Source organism: Rhinopithecus bieti, unplaced genomic scaffold (assembly GCF_001698545.2).
Source record: "Rhinopithecus bieti isolate Rb0 unplaced genomic scaffold, ASM169854v2 scaffold_2435, whole genome shotgun sequence".
Lineage (NCBI taxonomy): Eukaryota > Metazoa > Chordata > Mammalia > Primates > Cercopithecidae > Rhinopithecus > Rhinopithecus bieti.
In genome coordinates, this window is record NW_016803909.1 from 457,013 (window position 1) to 474,477 (window position 17,465).

General features: G+C 36.8%; 2 protein-coding genes across 2 annotated transcripts in view; one reads left to right on the forward strand and one right to left on the reverse strand.

Moving 5' to 3' along the window:
• The window catches only part of INSM2 (INSM transcriptional repressor 2), a 2,152-nt gene extending 716 nt beyond the window's left edge, over positions 1-1,436 (forward strand). The window contains exon 2 of the mRNA XM_017858612.1: positions 1-1,436. This exon is cut by the window's left edge and continues 11 nt beyond it. Coding sequence (XP_017714101.1) covers positions 1-1,436 — 1,436 coding nt within the window.
• A 2,381-nt stretch (positions 1,437-3,817) lies between these two features.
• RALGAPA1 (Ral GTPase activating protein catalytic subunit alpha 1) overlaps positions 3,818-17,465 on the reverse strand; it is a 301,694-nt gene continuing 288,046 nt past the window's right edge. Inside the window, exons 41-43 of the mRNA XM_017858547.1 lie at positions 14,488-14,612; positions 7,483-7,485; positions 3,818-5,156 (exon numbers count right to left, since the gene is read on the reverse strand). Of these exons, the coding sequence (XP_017714036.1) occupies positions 5,008-5,156; positions 7,483-7,485; positions 14,488-14,612 (277 nt within the window). The 3' untranslated portion in view covers positions 3,818-5,007. The remainder of the gene's footprint in view (positions 5,157-7,482; positions 7,486-14,487; positions 14,613-17,465) is intronic.

The window sequence follows — 17,465 nt, forward strand, 5'->3', positions numbered from 1 at the left end:
GCGCGGAGTGGCGGGCGGGTGTCAGGGAAGGTCCCGGGCCCAGCCCCAGCCCCGGCCCCAGCCCCAGTCCAGCGAAGCCGGCCGGGGCAGAGCTGCGTCGGGCGTTCCTGGAGCGCTGCCTCAGCTCGCCCGTCTCCGCCGAGTCCTTCCCCGGGGGCGCCGCCGCCGTGGCCACTTTCTCCTGCTCCGTGGCGCCAGCAGCCGCACCGACCTCGGGGGAGCAGTTCCTGCTGCCGCTTCGGGCGCCGTTCCCAGAGCCCGCGCTTCAGCCGGACCCTGTGCCCCTCTCCACCGCCCTGCAGAGTCTGAAACGGGCGGCCGGCGGCGAGCGCCGCGGCAAGGCACCCACGGGCTGCGCGTCTGGACCCGCAGCCGCGGGAATCAAGAAGCCAAAGGCCATGAGGAAGTTGAGCTTTGCCGATGAGGTGACCACATCCCCTGTCCTGGGCCTGAAGATCAAGGAGGAGGAGCCCGGAGCGCCGTCTCGGGACTTGGGAGGCAGCCGCACGCCCCTGGGCGAGTTCATCTGCCAGCTGTGCAAGGAGCAGTACGCAGACCCCTTCGCGCTGGCCCAGCACCGCTGCTCCCGCATCGTGCGCGTAGAGTACCGTTGCCCTGAGTGCGACAAGGTGTTCAGCTGTCCTGCGAACCTGGCCTCCCATCGCCGCTGGCATAAGCCGCGTCCCGCGGCTGCAAACGCCGCCACAGTCTCCTCCGCCGACGGGAAGCCGCCTTCTTCGTCGTCTTCGGCCTCCCGGGACGCCGGGGCCATTGCATCTTTTCTCGCGGAGGGAAAGGAGAACAGCCGGATAGAGCGGACTGCAGATCAGCACCCGCAGGCCAGGGACAGCTCCGGGGCGGATCAGCACCCGGACAGCGCCCCGAGGCAGGGCCCCCAGGTGCTGACGCATCCAGAGCCACCGCTGCCACAGGGCCCCTACATGGAGAGGGTGTTGGGGCGCCGGGTGCCTGTGCCGGGCAGTACCAGTGGTGGCGGGGGATCCGAAATTTTCGTGTGCCCATATTGCCACAAAAAGTTTCGTCGCCAAGCCTATCTGCGCAAGCATCTGAGCACTCACGAGGCGGGCTCGGTCCGTGCACTAGCGCCGGGCTTTGGCTCCGAACGCGGTGCCCCACTTGCCTTCTCTTGCCCGTTGTGCGGAGCGCACTTCCCTACCGCAGATATCAGGGAGAAGCACCGGCTGTGGCATGCTGTCCGCGAGGAGCTGCTCCTGCCCGCTCTGGCGGGGGCTCCTTCCGAAACGCCGGGCCCTAGCGGGCCATCTGACGGGAGTGCCCAACAAATTTTCTCGTGCAAGCACTGCCCGTCCACTTTTTTTAGTTCTCCGGGGCTGACCCGGCACATCAATAAGTGCCACCCCTCAGAAAGCCGGCAAGTGCTGCTGCTGCAGATGCCACTGCGGCCTGGCTGCTGAGGGACGAGAGACAGGATGATTTCGAGGTTGGCCTTAGAGGAAACAGATCATGGGAATTTCTGTGGGGCTTTCTTCAACTTGCAAGTTTACTTTCATTCTTTCCTATGTTTCTCCCTCCTAAAATTCTCCCAGTAGTCAATGTTCTACCAGAGGAGCAGACAGTGAAATGTAATATCCCTTTCTAGAGCAGGTATGTATATGGTACAAACCTTGAGATCAAAGACTGTCAGCTTTAAATCTCACTTTCCCCACTAAAATAGGATTTTTCCCCCTTAAAACTCTGGAGGCCCTAACGAATCCTATATGATTTGTAATTCCTATGGAAAGTCGCAGTGAATGCGTGCATGTCTCAATGTCCACAAAGGGTTCTGGCTACCCTTTGGGAGTCACCAATGTTTTTTTTCCTCTTGTCATCACAGGCGCCTATGCAGCTTCTGTCTCAATAGGATCAGATATTTTGCACTGTATACTCTGTGAATTAAAAGTTATGTGATTGGTGCCAAACTTAAGGAGATTCAAGACCTGGCAGAAAATGTAAGAGGATGTTTGCTGCTTTCGGGGTGCGTGGGGATCTCCCCTGTAAACTTTCCTTTGCCCAATTATATGTACATGTCCATTCTTAAGTTGGTGTTTGGAGGTGGGGAGGATGCTACTTTACTGGAGTTGAGACACCCCCTATAATTCTCACCCTCAGCTATTTTGTGTGCAGTATTCAGGAAGAGCTACTTCAAACCTTTCTTTAAATGGCTTTTTGGAAATACAGAAGTCGTTTCCTCAAGTTTGACTGTTTTAATGGGGTTTCACCCAAATTGTTTGATGCTTCTGCTGTAAATCTCATACTGTGTATTCATTATGAAAATATGTACAGCTTAAGGAAGATGTTAACACCTATAATCCACTGAGGAACTGAATGGCAATTTGCTCAATATTCAGTATTTTCTTTTCAGCAGTAACTTGTTTTTGATTTTTTTTAAAAAAACCATTTCAGTGTACATTCTGTACTAATTCCTTAATAGCCAGAGTTGGGACACTGGCTGAGCACTGCTTGACAAAAAGCCCGTATTTGTAAGATGCTTACCACCAAATAAATGTACATAGTCTGTGCTTTTGTTGTGTTCTGTGTTTAAGAATCCTGTTGAATACCGCCTATTTTCAAAGCCACATTTCTTATCTACTCAATGTCGGTATCCTGTTTTAGAATGTTAGTGACCCATTTGGACAGAATACAAGGACGGAAATATTTTACAAATGAATGTAATGGTGCAGGAATGCAATGAAAAATTTTCCTTTGAAGTATGGCTGCAAAGACTGAGCTCCAAAAGGCAAGGAATATGCACTAGTCTTTAAATCTAAAAAACACATCCCCCCAAGAAATGTCAACAGAAAATATATTTTAAGTATGTATATATATTTCAAACTAGTGAACAGTGTTACCTGAAGATGAAAAAAAGTATTTTAATGGTGCTAATTCACTATTTCAGGTTTGTATTTTTGCTCCATATTGTTATATATCATCAATCCATTAATTTTTTTATAGTACTTTAGAAACATGTATGCAGTTACTCTGATTTTCCTTTTTGTAATTCTTCACCTTGGCTGTAGGAAATTGTTTATATTGTTCAATCTTCTTCCCAAGGACTCTATCCATTTGTTTATCTTCTACATCAGCTTACATAGGACTTTCAGTTTTCATTTGTAAGAAAACAAAAAATTGAGTGCACAGAAGTTCTGAAAGGTTGTCTTAGAAAACTTGTCAGTGCAAAGTTTTATTGCTGAAAGTATATTATAAAACAAAGTAAAATTTAAGAATCAAAAAAACATGAAGCTGTAATCCCAGCACTTTGGGAGGTGGAGGTGGGCAGATCACAAGGTCAGGAGATCGAGACCATCCTGGCTAACACAGTGAAACCCCATTTCTACTAAAAAAACAAAAAACAAAAAACAAAAAATTAGCTGGGCATTGTGGCACATGCCTATAGTTCCAGCTACTCAGGAGGCTGAGGTAGAAGAACTGCTTGAACCTGGAAGGTGGAGGTTGCAGTGAGCCAAGATCACTCCACTGCACTCCAGCCTGGGTGACAGAGCACAACTCCGTCTCAAAAAACAAAAACATGAAGCTGAGATAAACTAACAATCTAACCAACCACATTGGGTGAAGTTTTTGGCCAGCCTTTATGAAGATGTAAAATTTCCTGTGTTTTTAATGACTGTGGTAGGATCACCGAGAAATAAGTTGGAATGTATCTTGAAAAGGGAATTCAAGTTCATTTTTCATGATTAGCTAAGATAATCTAGGTTCATGCTTTAAATCTCCTCACTACTCATATAGCCCTACTTATTGAAAATATATGAAACATAGAAGACACATCAACACTCATGGATAGGAAGTGATAAGAATATTTTTATTGTATTATTAAATACCATGTCACCTTTTCCCCCCACTGTTACAAATTATAGATACTACATGAATGATGATACATAATTTATATTTTACGGTTTGCCAGTATGATGTATTTACACATGCAGTTAGTACCAATGTCATGCTACATTTCCTCAGGAGATGCCCATTCAAAATAAAATGTGAGCAGCTTATCTACTGTAAGAAAATACTTCTAGAGGGTGGAATGTATACCAACCTGCACCTGCAAGTTCAGTATTAACAATATTAGATTTAACTTAGACTCCTGGGTCATGTTCCTTTTTCCTTTTTTAAAAATAATACTCATAATTTGAACAATATACTTACATCAGAAAATTTTCCTTCTTTTCTTCCCTATCTTCTTTTTGGTGCTTAAAAAAGAACATAGATACACCAGGATCTAGCAGCCAATAATGAAAGGCCACAATCTGAAAACAAATGGCATTTAACAGTGATACCACTTGAAATGCAAAACATTAGAAAAATACCTGGAAGCTAAACATAAATCAAAGTTCAGCACAGTGATTTTTCTAGTTATTGGATATAACATGGCATCACCTGCATAGCCAAGAAATGAGACATTGCTTTGGGAAGAAAAGTTAACACTAAAATGATTTCAGTTGGAATTTGAGATGCTAAAGACCATTTATTTTAAGTGTTTTATTGTCATAACATAAATAATCTGTACACATTCTGTGTATTAACAGGTACATCTTTTGCTGTAACTTTACAAATGCTTAAATTTAAAATTTTACATTTGTAAAAAATTATATATTTATTGAACCATAAAGTTGCAATGGGGCACAATAAATAATGAGACTAGTTGTCCAATTGTATTTTGGCTCAAAGTTAACCATGAAATTAAAGATAAAACTACTTAGACATAATTATCAGGAAGGTAAAGGGTGTAGAATAAAACTCCCCCCTGCCCTCAAAATATGGCAGCTTGGACTGTGGGAAAAAAATGAAACAATAAATAACCCAAATCTTTAATATTAAGCTACAAATTATTTAAAATTATTTAAATCCAGTGTTTTCTCAGATAAATGTACAGGAAGAAACATGCATGTTATGGCAGACACGAAGGCCTGAAAGGGTTAACCCTATGTTCGTGCTAAGGTGGCTACTGCTGATCACTGTTGGGCTGTCTCCTTAGGATTTATTGGCTGAGCCAGAGGAACGACGCAACTTCATGGACATGCGGCTTTTGCTAGTTCGAGGAGACATTGGAGAGGCCAGGTCAGCCCCATCTACCTGCGTTGCTGTGGGAGTTTCACTGGGTAGAATCTCTGGGTAGGAGCCTGTAGGAAATAGCAAGAGCATTACTACAGTTATCCAGCCTCTCATCCCCTGAGAAGTAATCTTTCTGCTACTAATCTGCAGCAAGGATCCCATCCCTTAATAAGGTCTTTTGAGGGAAAAAGCAAGCCCCAAACTTTCTTGTTACAATAGCCTACTAATGTATTTAAAACCCAGCAATCTGCTGGCTCATGTCATTATATTAGCAAGAAAGCGCCAATCATCATTCCCAGGGCTAGAACCCTGGAAAAAGCAGTGGGAAGCAAAATCTTTGAGCCAGAAAGAACAAGGATCCAAAGCACCAGTAGCATGCAGGGAAGGGGTCAAGAAGCAGGTGAGAAGGACCAATTCCTATCTCTAGGATTCAGGGTACAACCAAGAAAAGGGCCTTCACTACTCAAACTTGAAAAACAGTACCAAACAGTTTCAAACACTTTTGGAACCACGGGTTTCAAAAAGGAAGTCAGTTTCACTAGATGCCCTTATAAACAAAACAAAACAAAAAAAGGAACTCAGCAATATAAGATCATATACATGCTAGGTATTTAAATATGGCTTTAAGAAGGAGCAAGATAAATTTGTGTATGAGGGGAGGACAAGAATTCTCATCTGAATGTCAGTTAATAAAAGGCAAACTGACTCCCCCAAGATGTCTTAATTTAAAAGAGATAAACAATGCTTTTGTTTTCATTAACTTAAAAACTTTTGCAGGTATCTTATTCAATCATAAGCAAGCAGGTAACCAGTAGAATTAGTAGATATACAATTTTAGAAGTAAAACAAAATCAAATAGGAAAGTTCTTTGTGTCATTTATAAAGTAGTTTTTCATCTCTGTACTTTATTTCTATAAATTATCATTCTCAATATGCAGCAATACTACAGAACCTTGCACATTGTAGGCTCTCAAATATTTCCTAAACAAAATGATTAATTGATTAAAATCACATTAAAAATAAAAGTCCTTCAGAAAAAAAAACCTGAAAACAGAATAAGAACAAGAAATTCTGGATATTTTAAGGCATTTTAATCCAGATTTTATGGGTCTTAAGTACATGAAAATTTTCTTTATGTGTTTTACAAACAAAAACACCACACAGGTTGCAAGGTTAACTGTATACATACATGTCCTTACTTTACAGGGAGACTTTTGGCATATTTGTTAGCAAATGTAGCACCTCATTGATACGTCAAACTAGGAAATACACTAGCACTTTCACATATATGAAATGTTTGTGCTTAAACTGAAGTTACGGATGTTTATAAAGAAAAACAAAAAGTTCAATAAGGGGTGAAGATCCTATTGAGATGTCTTAAGCAATTAAGAATATGTCTTTGTAGAACACTTCAATTTTTTTTTTTTTTTTTAAGACGGGAGTCTCACTCTGTCGCCAGACTGCAGTGCAGTGGTGCAATCTTGGCTCACTGCAATCTCTGCCTCCCGGGGTCAAGTGATTCTCCTGCCTCAGCCTCCTGAGTAGCTGGGACTACAGGTGTGCATCACCATGGCCGGCTAATTTTTTTGTATTTTAGTAGAGATGGGGTTTCACCATGTTGGCCAGGATGGTCTCAATCTCCTGACCTCATGATCCGCCTGCCTGGGCCTCCCAAAGTGCGGGGATTACAGGCATGAGCCACCACACCCGGCCTTCAAAATGTTTTTAAGACCAAATGTTCGAGTTATATTTAAGAAAAAATATATGTTTCCAAGGAAAAATATTCTGTCACTCATAATCCAGGTCAATTGCCCTTCTTCTCAAAGTAACTTTTCCAGCATTATTTTCTAATTGAAGTAAGACTGGCCTTCAAAATACAAGGAGAAGGAAACATATTTCTGTTCACCATTACTCTTCCTGAAGATCTGAATTGGTTCATAGCAGACATACTGGAAAATTTATGGGAGAATATGAATCCATGGCCCCCTTTAGGGAAGCACAGCAGATGGATGGCAGAAGGAAAGTGAAGAGCAGTAGTAGCTCATGCTTTTCTGGTAATGCATATCATTCCCGGCCATCATAAGAGGCCCTCCCACTGCTGTTTACCTTGAGATGGCCAATGTTTTCTAGCGGAGGTTTTGGGAGGAAGAGAACTATCACTGCATTTCTTTCTTTGTTGTGAATGAAGAAATGGAGTAGCAAGCAGAAGTGAGAGAGCAAAAGAGAAGATAGATAACAGATATGAGAGACACAAGTGCAGAATTTTATAGGTGTTAACTGAGGAGCAGAGAGAGAGGAATAAAGGTGTTTATTATGAAATATAATTGGGCATGCAATGAGTTAGGATGATGGTTCACAATGACAATGCTTTGTAAATTCAAATGTTATACTTACCAACTAACAAAACAAGTTCAAATAGGAAAAAAGAAAAGAAGAAAAAAGGTCTATGAGAGATTCTGTAAATATCTACCTTTTAAAGTGTTCACTGTACTGGTGGCATGTTATCCTAATCACTCAGACATAAAATCTCTAGAGCTGCATTGTCCAACATGGTAGCCACAGCCAAATTAAGTTTAAATTTATTGAATTAAAATGAATTAAATAAAAGTTCAGTTCCTCAATACACTAGCCACATTTCACGTGTTCAACAGCCACATGTAGTTAGCAGCTTCCACATTAGACAGTGCAGATATAGAACATTTCTATCACCATAGAAGGTTTTATCAGAGAGAGCACACTCTACATTATGACAAACTCAAAGAATGTTTTCCTCAAAAACAATTCTTCCATGTCTTCCTCACTGCCTTCAAAGTGAAATCTTCCTTCACTCCATTGAGTCAAATTAGGATTTTTAGTGTGTGTGGTGTATAGTTATCAGTACTTCCTAACAATTTAGCAAATTATATTTGTGGTATATATTCAACATTCCCAAACTCCATAAATAATTTACAGTGGAAAGACTTCAATTTTAGACGTAAAAAATGTAGTAACAACCTACATTTCATTTCACATCCTAGTCTACCTGTTGATTTATACTACCTGAGTCATAAGGAATTCTGATTTATTTCTATTATTAATATATCCTCAAGGATAAGGTTTTAAGAGTACACATGAGCTCCCATGTTTGTGCATACTATATCTGTTACTAACATTCTTACAGTGCTCACACAGACTGTGTGATCTGATGGGATAAATTGATTAATATATTGCACATTGATTACAATAAACTATTATTACAATTAACATAATAAATATGACTTTTGGGATCTATAGGGATTATAAGAGGGAGCTTGAAAGATCGTTTTTAATTGTGGTTTCGTTTGTACTGTTTGATGACAGGTATGACTGGTTTAAAGCTGCTAATTATTGGGCAAATATAGCCCTATAAAATATTGTATCTTTAAAAGCAATTTCAATTAATACTGAACTCCAGCGATGATGTGATGTATTAGAAAGAACATGGGCATAGGTTAGACAGTCCTAGATTAAATGCCGACTCTGTCACTTTACCATCTGTTTGATCTTGGGCAAACTGATTTGAGACATTTTTGTATTCGTAAAATGGAGATAATACTTGCTATTTTGTCAAGTCGTCACAGGGATTAAGATTACATATGCAAAGATACTGGCACATAGTAGGTGCACAGTAAGTATAGCTACACAATAAGGCTATTAAACAGAAAAATAAAAGCTGATACATTTTGAATCAGAACAGATGAGGATTAGAAAGGAAGGGATAGAAATGAGGAATATTTTTGAAGAAAATGACCACCTATACAAAATATTATTGTTCAAATGTGAAAAGCACAACACACCATTAAATTTAGTTTGAGGGAAATTTATTCTCTCTTATGTTGATAGTTCTATAAAATACAACCTTATATTAAAGGTTAAAGGCTACCCAAATAACCTTGCTTTTAATATTTTAAAGGAGTTGATAAGTTATTAAGACTAGCATGGATGGCACTGAATATCATAAAGGAAATAACACAATTTCTTTTTTATTTTTACTTATTTATTTTGAGAGGGAGTTTCACTCTGTTACCCAGGCTGGAGTGCAGTGGCATGATTTCAGCTCACTGCAGTCTCTGCCTCCTGGGTTCAAGTGATTCTCCTGCCTTAGCCTCCTGAGTAGCTGGGATTACAGGCGTGTGCCACCATGTCCAGTTAATTTTTGTGTTTTGAGTAGAGAAGGGTTTTGCCATGTTGGCCAGGCTGGTCTTGAACTCTTGGCCTCAACTGATCTGCCTGCCTCAGCCTCCCAAAATGTTGGGATTACAGGCGTGAGCCACCATGCCTGGCTGGGAAATAACATAATTTAAAATAGTAGAGAAATAAAGGGAAACATGTGGTTTCATTTTAAGATAACATTCAAGAACTACTAGTATTTTAGATTTAGAATAAATCACGCCAAGCTTGTCATATTTTACAAATGACAAAATTTGTAAATGAAAATTTTGGAAATGAAAAAATTGGAAGAGTTGATTAATTTGCATTTATATGGATAACAACTGGCAGAACTAGGAATTAAATCCAGATTAGTTTGATTCCAAAGCTCATACTTCTCCCCTGGCAACCTTAAAGATACATGGGGAAAAAAAAGATTTTCAATGGGTGGGAAAGTAAAACCCTTAAAATAAAATCTTTAACAATTTATAAATTGTAAATACGACAGGTTATTGGGCAATATCTCTCTTTTCTCAATCAACAGCAGGAAGGGAATGAAAATATTTAGACTAAATGGGTAACTGTAATAGTTGAGATCATGCCCTGTGAAGTCAGATCAATCTAAGTTGAAATACTAGCTTGACAAAGTACCAGGTGACTCTGGGTAAGCATTTTTTTCTTTTAAATTTCATAGAACTGCAATGAAGATTAAATGAGAGAAGTATGTACAGTACTGAGCACAGTGTCTGGCACTCAGTAATAGCACAATTATTATTTTATTACTTTCATTACAAAAATTTCACATCTGAATGAATGTTCTATGTGGAAACTGAACCAGCAGTCATCACAAAAGGTTAGTGGGTCCTATTTAAGATTATTACTTGCCTCTTGGTCAACAACATATAAGCCAAATTTCCAAGTTCAAAGTATCAAACAGAACATATCTGGCTGCCTATAATTTCAGGCTAATCTAATGATAAATTAATATGAGTAGGAATCTGTTTTTAAAAACATTAACTAGCCAGGCATGGTGGCTCACACATGTAACCCCAGCAATTTGGGAGGCTGAGGTGGGTGGATCACCTGAGGTCAGGAGTTTGAGACCACCCTGGCCAACATGGTGAAATCTCGTCTTTACCAAAAATACAAAAATCAGCCAGGAGTGGTGGCATGTGCCTGTAATCCCAGCTACTTGGGAGGCTGAGGCAGGAGAATTGCTTGAACCCAGGAGGTGGAGGTTGCAGTGAGCCAAGACTGCGCCACTGCACTCCAGCCTCTGTCTCAAAAAAACAAAACAAAACAAAACCAAATTATTAAATAAACAAATTTATAGCTTATGTTATATATTGCAGGAAACTAATTCTTCTGTTGGCACTTACTAATATTTAAGATATTTATAAAATAACTATCTTCTAAGGAGCTAAAATATTTTATTTCAGAACATTTCAAAGCCTGAGTAGTTTAAATAACTTTTAAAGAAGGACATTGAGCTAACAAAGGTTATCTAAAGCAATGGCTAAATTTTGATGATCCATCCCACTCAAAGATTCAAAGAAATAGATCTGACCATCATAAATCCCATCCTATCTACATATGGGAAGATAGATTTTTCAAATTAACAGCACAACTGAAGTTAGAAGGCAGACTAGATACTACTCTAGGTTTTATAGTCACTCTGGATTATCTCTGAATTTGGTGTCATAAAAATTATATTTGAATTTTATTAATTTTATAATATTCCTTTAAATAGGAACTCCTATATTCTCCAAAAGTAATTATAAAAAGTGTTATGTATGTATAGATATATGTTTGTGAATGTATATCTATGTATATATGAAGACAGAAACACCTATCAACCCTTTAGTTGTTAAACAGCTAAAATCTGTAACGTAAAGACATAATACTCCAAAAAATTATGAGCATATTTTTAATGTTGAAATTGAGAAAGTTAAACCAATTAATATTTACTATACACTTTCAGCAAAACAGGATCCTGTTTCTTGTTGACATTCTAGAATTTCTCTTAATACAAAATAAAAAAAGCTGACATTGAAAAGACAATGTAACATTGGGAGACACAAGTACATACTGAACAAACAGTGTAATCTGGCCAAGAAGAGCAGTAATTTCATTTTAAAGTTTATAATTAAAGGAGAGGTGTCTGTAAATATGAAAAAACTTTAAGTCACTAAAAACTTTTGATATTTTCCACACACATGCCTGACAAAGATAAAGGGATTTTTTCCTGTAATTTTTTAAAAATAAAAGACAAGAAAAATCTAATAATATTTTAATGTAGTTATGAAAGATCAACAAAGTGTGACATCACGATATTTCCCTCAATGACCTTAGGGATAAAAATAATTTCCCTTAAGTATCAGTCTACTGCCACAGACAGTACATTTTGAGAAAATACAGTTATGAAATTTACGGATCAACTATGATGCACCAAAATCTTTCATATCTATTTTAGTAATACTGAAAGTAACACGGAAAAATGTTTTCTCAGATTTAAATGTCACCACAGTTGATATGCACGTTACCGCTAACCAGAAAGTGGGTTTTAGATAATCTTGAACCAAATTAAGAAATCTTAAAAAAATATTATTTTTCTATACTATTCCACTGAATATAATTATGTTATAGGGTTGGTTAGACAGAATATAATCACCATTCTGGCATTTCTTTAAAACTTAATTTCAAATGACTATATTAGTATTGATTACTACTATTTTATATACACAGGGTGTGCACAGGACATCTAAAGTTGATTTTCGATTGCAATTATGAATCCATTTCCTCAATGTGGTGAACACATTTTATACCTATGCTAGAAAAAAGATTAAAAACTTTACACTATTATGTCATTTTTGCAAACTGGCAGTCAGGTCCAAACTGCTATTATGCAGCTTATTTTATGTCTTCTCTGTCCACTTTGATGTATAACTTTAAAGGGAGCTCTCTATGTATGGGATTTATGACAGAAAATTTAGATTTGAGATAGCGGAAAAAAATTATTTTCAGATTCTATGTTTTGCTACTGTAAGAGTAAATATTTCATTTTATTTTGTGTTGAACTGAGAACCACTCTGATAAAATTTCTGTCATAACTATTAAAGTCTGCAAAAACTTATATAGAAATGTATTCAGTAATACTGGCACAAGTTATTTACAAGCAAAAACACCCTTTTGAAAATTAGAGTGCATATTAAAATTAGAGAATAAGTTCTTAAATGCAGTGATAACTCTAAAAAATTAACTGAAAAAAATTTGTAGCATAATATTAGGTTCATGTTCAAATTCACATTTTTACTACTGTTTAGACAATCATAAGTGTTATTTTAAACAACTTACACAATAATTTTGTAAGACACATTAAAAATGAAGCCAACAGAACCTTGACTTGGCTGCTGTACCATCCTTTAATGTCTCAGAAGTGAGAACACTACTCACTTCCATAATACCTGGCCAAATGTGCAGGATAACATGCAAAATATGGGGAGAACATTAAGATGACAAATATGAAAGAGTACAGCTGGTAAACAACGACACATGAGAACTGAACAGTCTTTATCAATTTAAGTGGGAAAGTTAGCCCAAGTGTGGTTCTATTATCAATATTTTTCACTTGTGAAATTTATAGCTTGACTATATGATACACAAGTGTTATTCATATCTCTTTTAATGTAGTCTGACATTTTAGCAGACATTCTCCATTATTAAACAATAAAACTGGCAGATATAGTTATTTTGCTGTTCATTAATTTTTAATATTTCTCTTTTACCATCTTTTTTAATGCCAAACTGAGTAATTTTGAATAGTGTCAATCCATTAAAGTGAATCTTAGACTTTTTATTTCTTTCAAAGGATTCAACCTGGTCTAATACGGTTTTCTCCTTGCTATAGGTCTTTTATACTATCTGAAAGGGATCTAAATTTTTTTGTAAAATTATTTTTCTAATGGCAATTTAATGATGACAGGAATGGAAGCTTTAATTTCACTAACTAAATCTCAATTGAGAATTACAGTAACTTTTTTCCAAATAATTAGGCTACAAAAGAAGTGTTGTGTCTTTTGAATTTACTTAATATAAAGAAAACTTATTTAATATAAAGAGAATTTAAAGGTTTATTATGATGAACTTCAAGCATATTATGTTCTCTTTTCCTGCTTTCCTTGAATACCACTACAACAGTCATCTTTGTATTTCAGGTGCCTAGTGAAGTGCAAGGCACACAGAGAGTTATCATTTGATGAGTTAGGATATCCCATAACAATGCAACACATCACAAAATACAAAGACACACTACTTCAGTTCAATAGTACTACTTTTTCATGCTGAGAAACAGAAAAAAAAAAAAGGTCAATATAACAAGGTGTAACTAATTTCAACCAAGGGATTCTATTATTAGTTATTTTTATCCCCAAACCATGTTAGTGTTTCATGCAGACCTGGGTTAGTCAGTATAATACTGGAAAAAATTTAGTGACAATTTGTGAAATGTTTAGTATGAACTGGACAGTGTTAAGTTTATTTATTGTTTAAGTTACAAGCTTAGAGCTTGCTAATTTTGAAAAAAGGAAATGGGAGAAGAACAGAGGGTGTTTTGGTTGACACTTTGTCTTACCTTCAGATAAACAGAACTGATATTTAATGATCTAAAGAGGGAAAATAAATGAAACAATCATAAGGAGTGCAAGATATTACAGAATAGGAAGGCCACGAGTCATTTATTTTCTTACTGATTTCTTCAAAATTAATCGTAAAATGCAGTACCCTCTTACAATCTTTAATTATTATAACATAAATTACAATATTAAGTACTTCTAAATCTAGACCACTTATTTTAGCTTTATCTGTAAAATCAGAGATGATGGGGTGATATTTTTGGCCATAAAATTTGATCCTCTGAAGTTCAGAGTGCATGCTTAACTTATATTTCTTTTGCAGATACTTCAGAAATGATTCCAGAAGATGCAAGAGTCACTGAATATTAGCTCATATAAAATGTGGTACATGTACTTTTATGAAGATTGTTGACTTTTTAAGGAACTGCATTTAGGTAAAAGAAACCATAAATCAAATTTATAGGCCAAATTCAAATATTAAATAGTGATAAAAAATTCATATTTCAATGATTAGAATTTTTTTCAAGCAAGTTTTTAGAACAAAAGGGTACTGCATTTCAAGTTCCAATAACAAGTAACTAATACTCGCTTTTAATCTTACCGGCATCAGATGGTAAATGGTGGTAGGGAGCTGGAGAAAAAACCTGTGCTGCAAAATCTTCAAATGTTGTTGGTTCTAAGTGGTGCTGGACAATTGTTTGCAGGTACCGTGCTCTCTCCTCATAGCTGATTTCCTTTGGTTAAGGATAAACTTAAGTGCAGCTTATACTGGAAAAAAAATCTTATCAAAAATGACTGCTATGATTGCTAAGCCATTACTTCTTAATAAATAGAATTATTCACTAATTATTCTTATGTATCATTAACAGTATGGCTTTTAAAGTGCAAAACTATAGTTTTAATGTAAGTTTACTCTTCATGATGCCACTATAAATGACAGCTTAACAGGGAGACATTTATTAGATAATAATTACGATAATACTAAACTGCTGAAATGAAGGAAGTTAACAGTTTACTTGAGAAAGGATTCAATTTCTATCAGGAGTCTAGGCTGAAATTTCTATCAGCCTAGACTCATCTTATCTTGTTAATCACATCTGCAGATTTACTCTCAAAAGCCACACAATAAACATCGTAATGTTGCTTAAGATACTATGTCCAAAATTCTGTTTTCATTTGTAAAGATTTATTGTGAAAATTCCTACATATCTTCTTCTTTTCTAAAATCCCTGCATTTTCTCAACAATTGTTCTCATTTTGAATGGAAGACTACTGTTGCTGTAATCCTCGAATAACTCCATGTGGTTAAGATAAATACATAGCTGAATCTGTATGCTGGGAAAAAATACCTAGTCAATTATAACACTGAAACAAGCAGGAATATTTGCAAAGAGTCCACAGGACTCCTAAATACTGTCTAACAAAGCATCTCCAGGGCACTGACACTGACAGAAAAATACTGTAGTTCCCTTTCACCACATTTTCTTCTCTGATATTATTGACAAGCAACCAGTACCTTGAAGTGTTGTTGCTTTTGAACAACCCACTCCAGGCTTCCTGTTTCAGCAGGCCTGATTGTGCTGTTAGCACAGAGAGGGCGAGAAAGAGAGAGAATATTTCTGTTGTTCACGAAAGCAACTATGGAAATGGCTGTCAAAATGTAGAGCAGCAGGCAGCAACATACAATTATCAGGAAAAACTCACATGCTGACTTCATGTCGTATAGTTCCTGAACTGAGAAATCAGTTAACCTTTCTTTTAAAACTTTTAAAAGTTTCCCTGTGGCACTCAGTGTGCTATGTTGACAGGCTTTACATAAGACATTTAAATAAGGATAATAAAAATTTGTCTACCAGTTCTTTTTTTCCAATGAATTTTTCCCCAAAGTCTACTTTAATATTTCCCCTCAAAATTCCTTATTTTTTAAAATTGCAATTTAATTATTATATAGTTATAAAATTCTAGAAATTGTAGACTAAGCCTATAAGACCCAAAAAATAATTTGAGAGGAAGATAATTTTAAATAATTCAATGGGAGATACCACAGCCAGTTAATTATATTTACAAGTTTACTAAGAAGAGAAAAAAAAAAAGTAAAAGAGTTAAAGGCAAGACTATATTCATTATGCACTTGGACTTTGATTATGGTATCTTTTGCTAAGTGGCTTTCATATTACAATTTATCTGCTTCTATTACAATTTATGTATCAAATATGAAAATAACCTTGAATCCCAATTCCTAGCAATCTATTACTTTCCATTCTGTACACTGGGGATGAACTTCAAAAGAATTTTACTTCTGAGGTGGGAAGCAACAGGACAAGATGCATATTAAAATGATCAGCATCAAGGATTTTACATGAGGATAATACAGACATTTTTGAGTCTTAACATAAACAAGTAATATAGCACACTTTTAAAGGGGGTATATGGTTATAAATGGAAGAGGATGAAACTGATGGTACAATCTAAATAATACCACATATCTCACAACTTGTTGGAAAGTACTTTTTTCATTGGGGGAGATTCACAGCTGCCGAATTTTCTGCAGTTAATAGAGTCCTTTGATTCACAGCAGTGCCCCTTGTACAAAAAATACTGGCCTTTGTGTATTACCAGAAACTAATTTTCTATTTGGCTGAAAAGGGAAAAATGGGGTTATTGCTTCTCCCTCCTACAGAGCTTTTCATTATGCCTGATGCACTCAACTTCTAAGCTCTTCTGAGAAAAAAAAATAACTGAAGAGGCAAGAGGTAGAAAAATGAGCTTGTTAGCACATTAGAAGTGAAGTATCTTGGTGGGCCCTAGAAATTCCCAGTGGTGTGTTAACTTATCACTCTATGCATGCTGGCACTGATAGTCTTCCAATTGATCACTCTCTTTTCGCACCAAAGGTGCTGCCAGGAAGCAAAGGCTGAAGGCCCACAGGAGAACAGTCTGCTATCAAAACAAGCTGTTTTTAAAAGTCTGCTTGAATGGGTAAAACGCTTCATGAAAAGTAGGGTGGAGACACCTACCTGCTTTTAAAAATGTTCTACTTTCAGAGGGCCTATAAATGAAATATTTTACCTTATTATATTTAGAGTTTATAATAAAAATTAGGCAGAAGGAAAGCAAATGTTAATATTTCTAAAGCAGGGAGGATATTTCTAATGTAGTAGATTCATCAAAGCAAGAAAATGATTATCTAGCTAAAATACATTTTGCAGACTAATTCTACTTCCTTATATAAAAAGAGGCTTATAAAATGGAAAAAACTCTAATACACAGCTGCACAAAACTAAAATTATCCAGATACAACATATTCATTTTGTATAAAAAATATATTTAATAAATTTACAATAAATCAAATAAATCTCATTATTGAAAACAATGCTTTCTAAAATTATTAAGTTCAAGTCTAGGTGGCGCAGTGAAGGGAAACAATCATTAACGGTTGAATTTAAATGAAAAAACTACAGTGCTCATCACTTACTAGGTAAGTTTCCTTTTTGGGGGGTCATCTACAGGAAACACTTAGCTTGATAAAATAATTACATCTAAGGTAAATCACCTTCTAAAAGCTAAATGATCTTTATA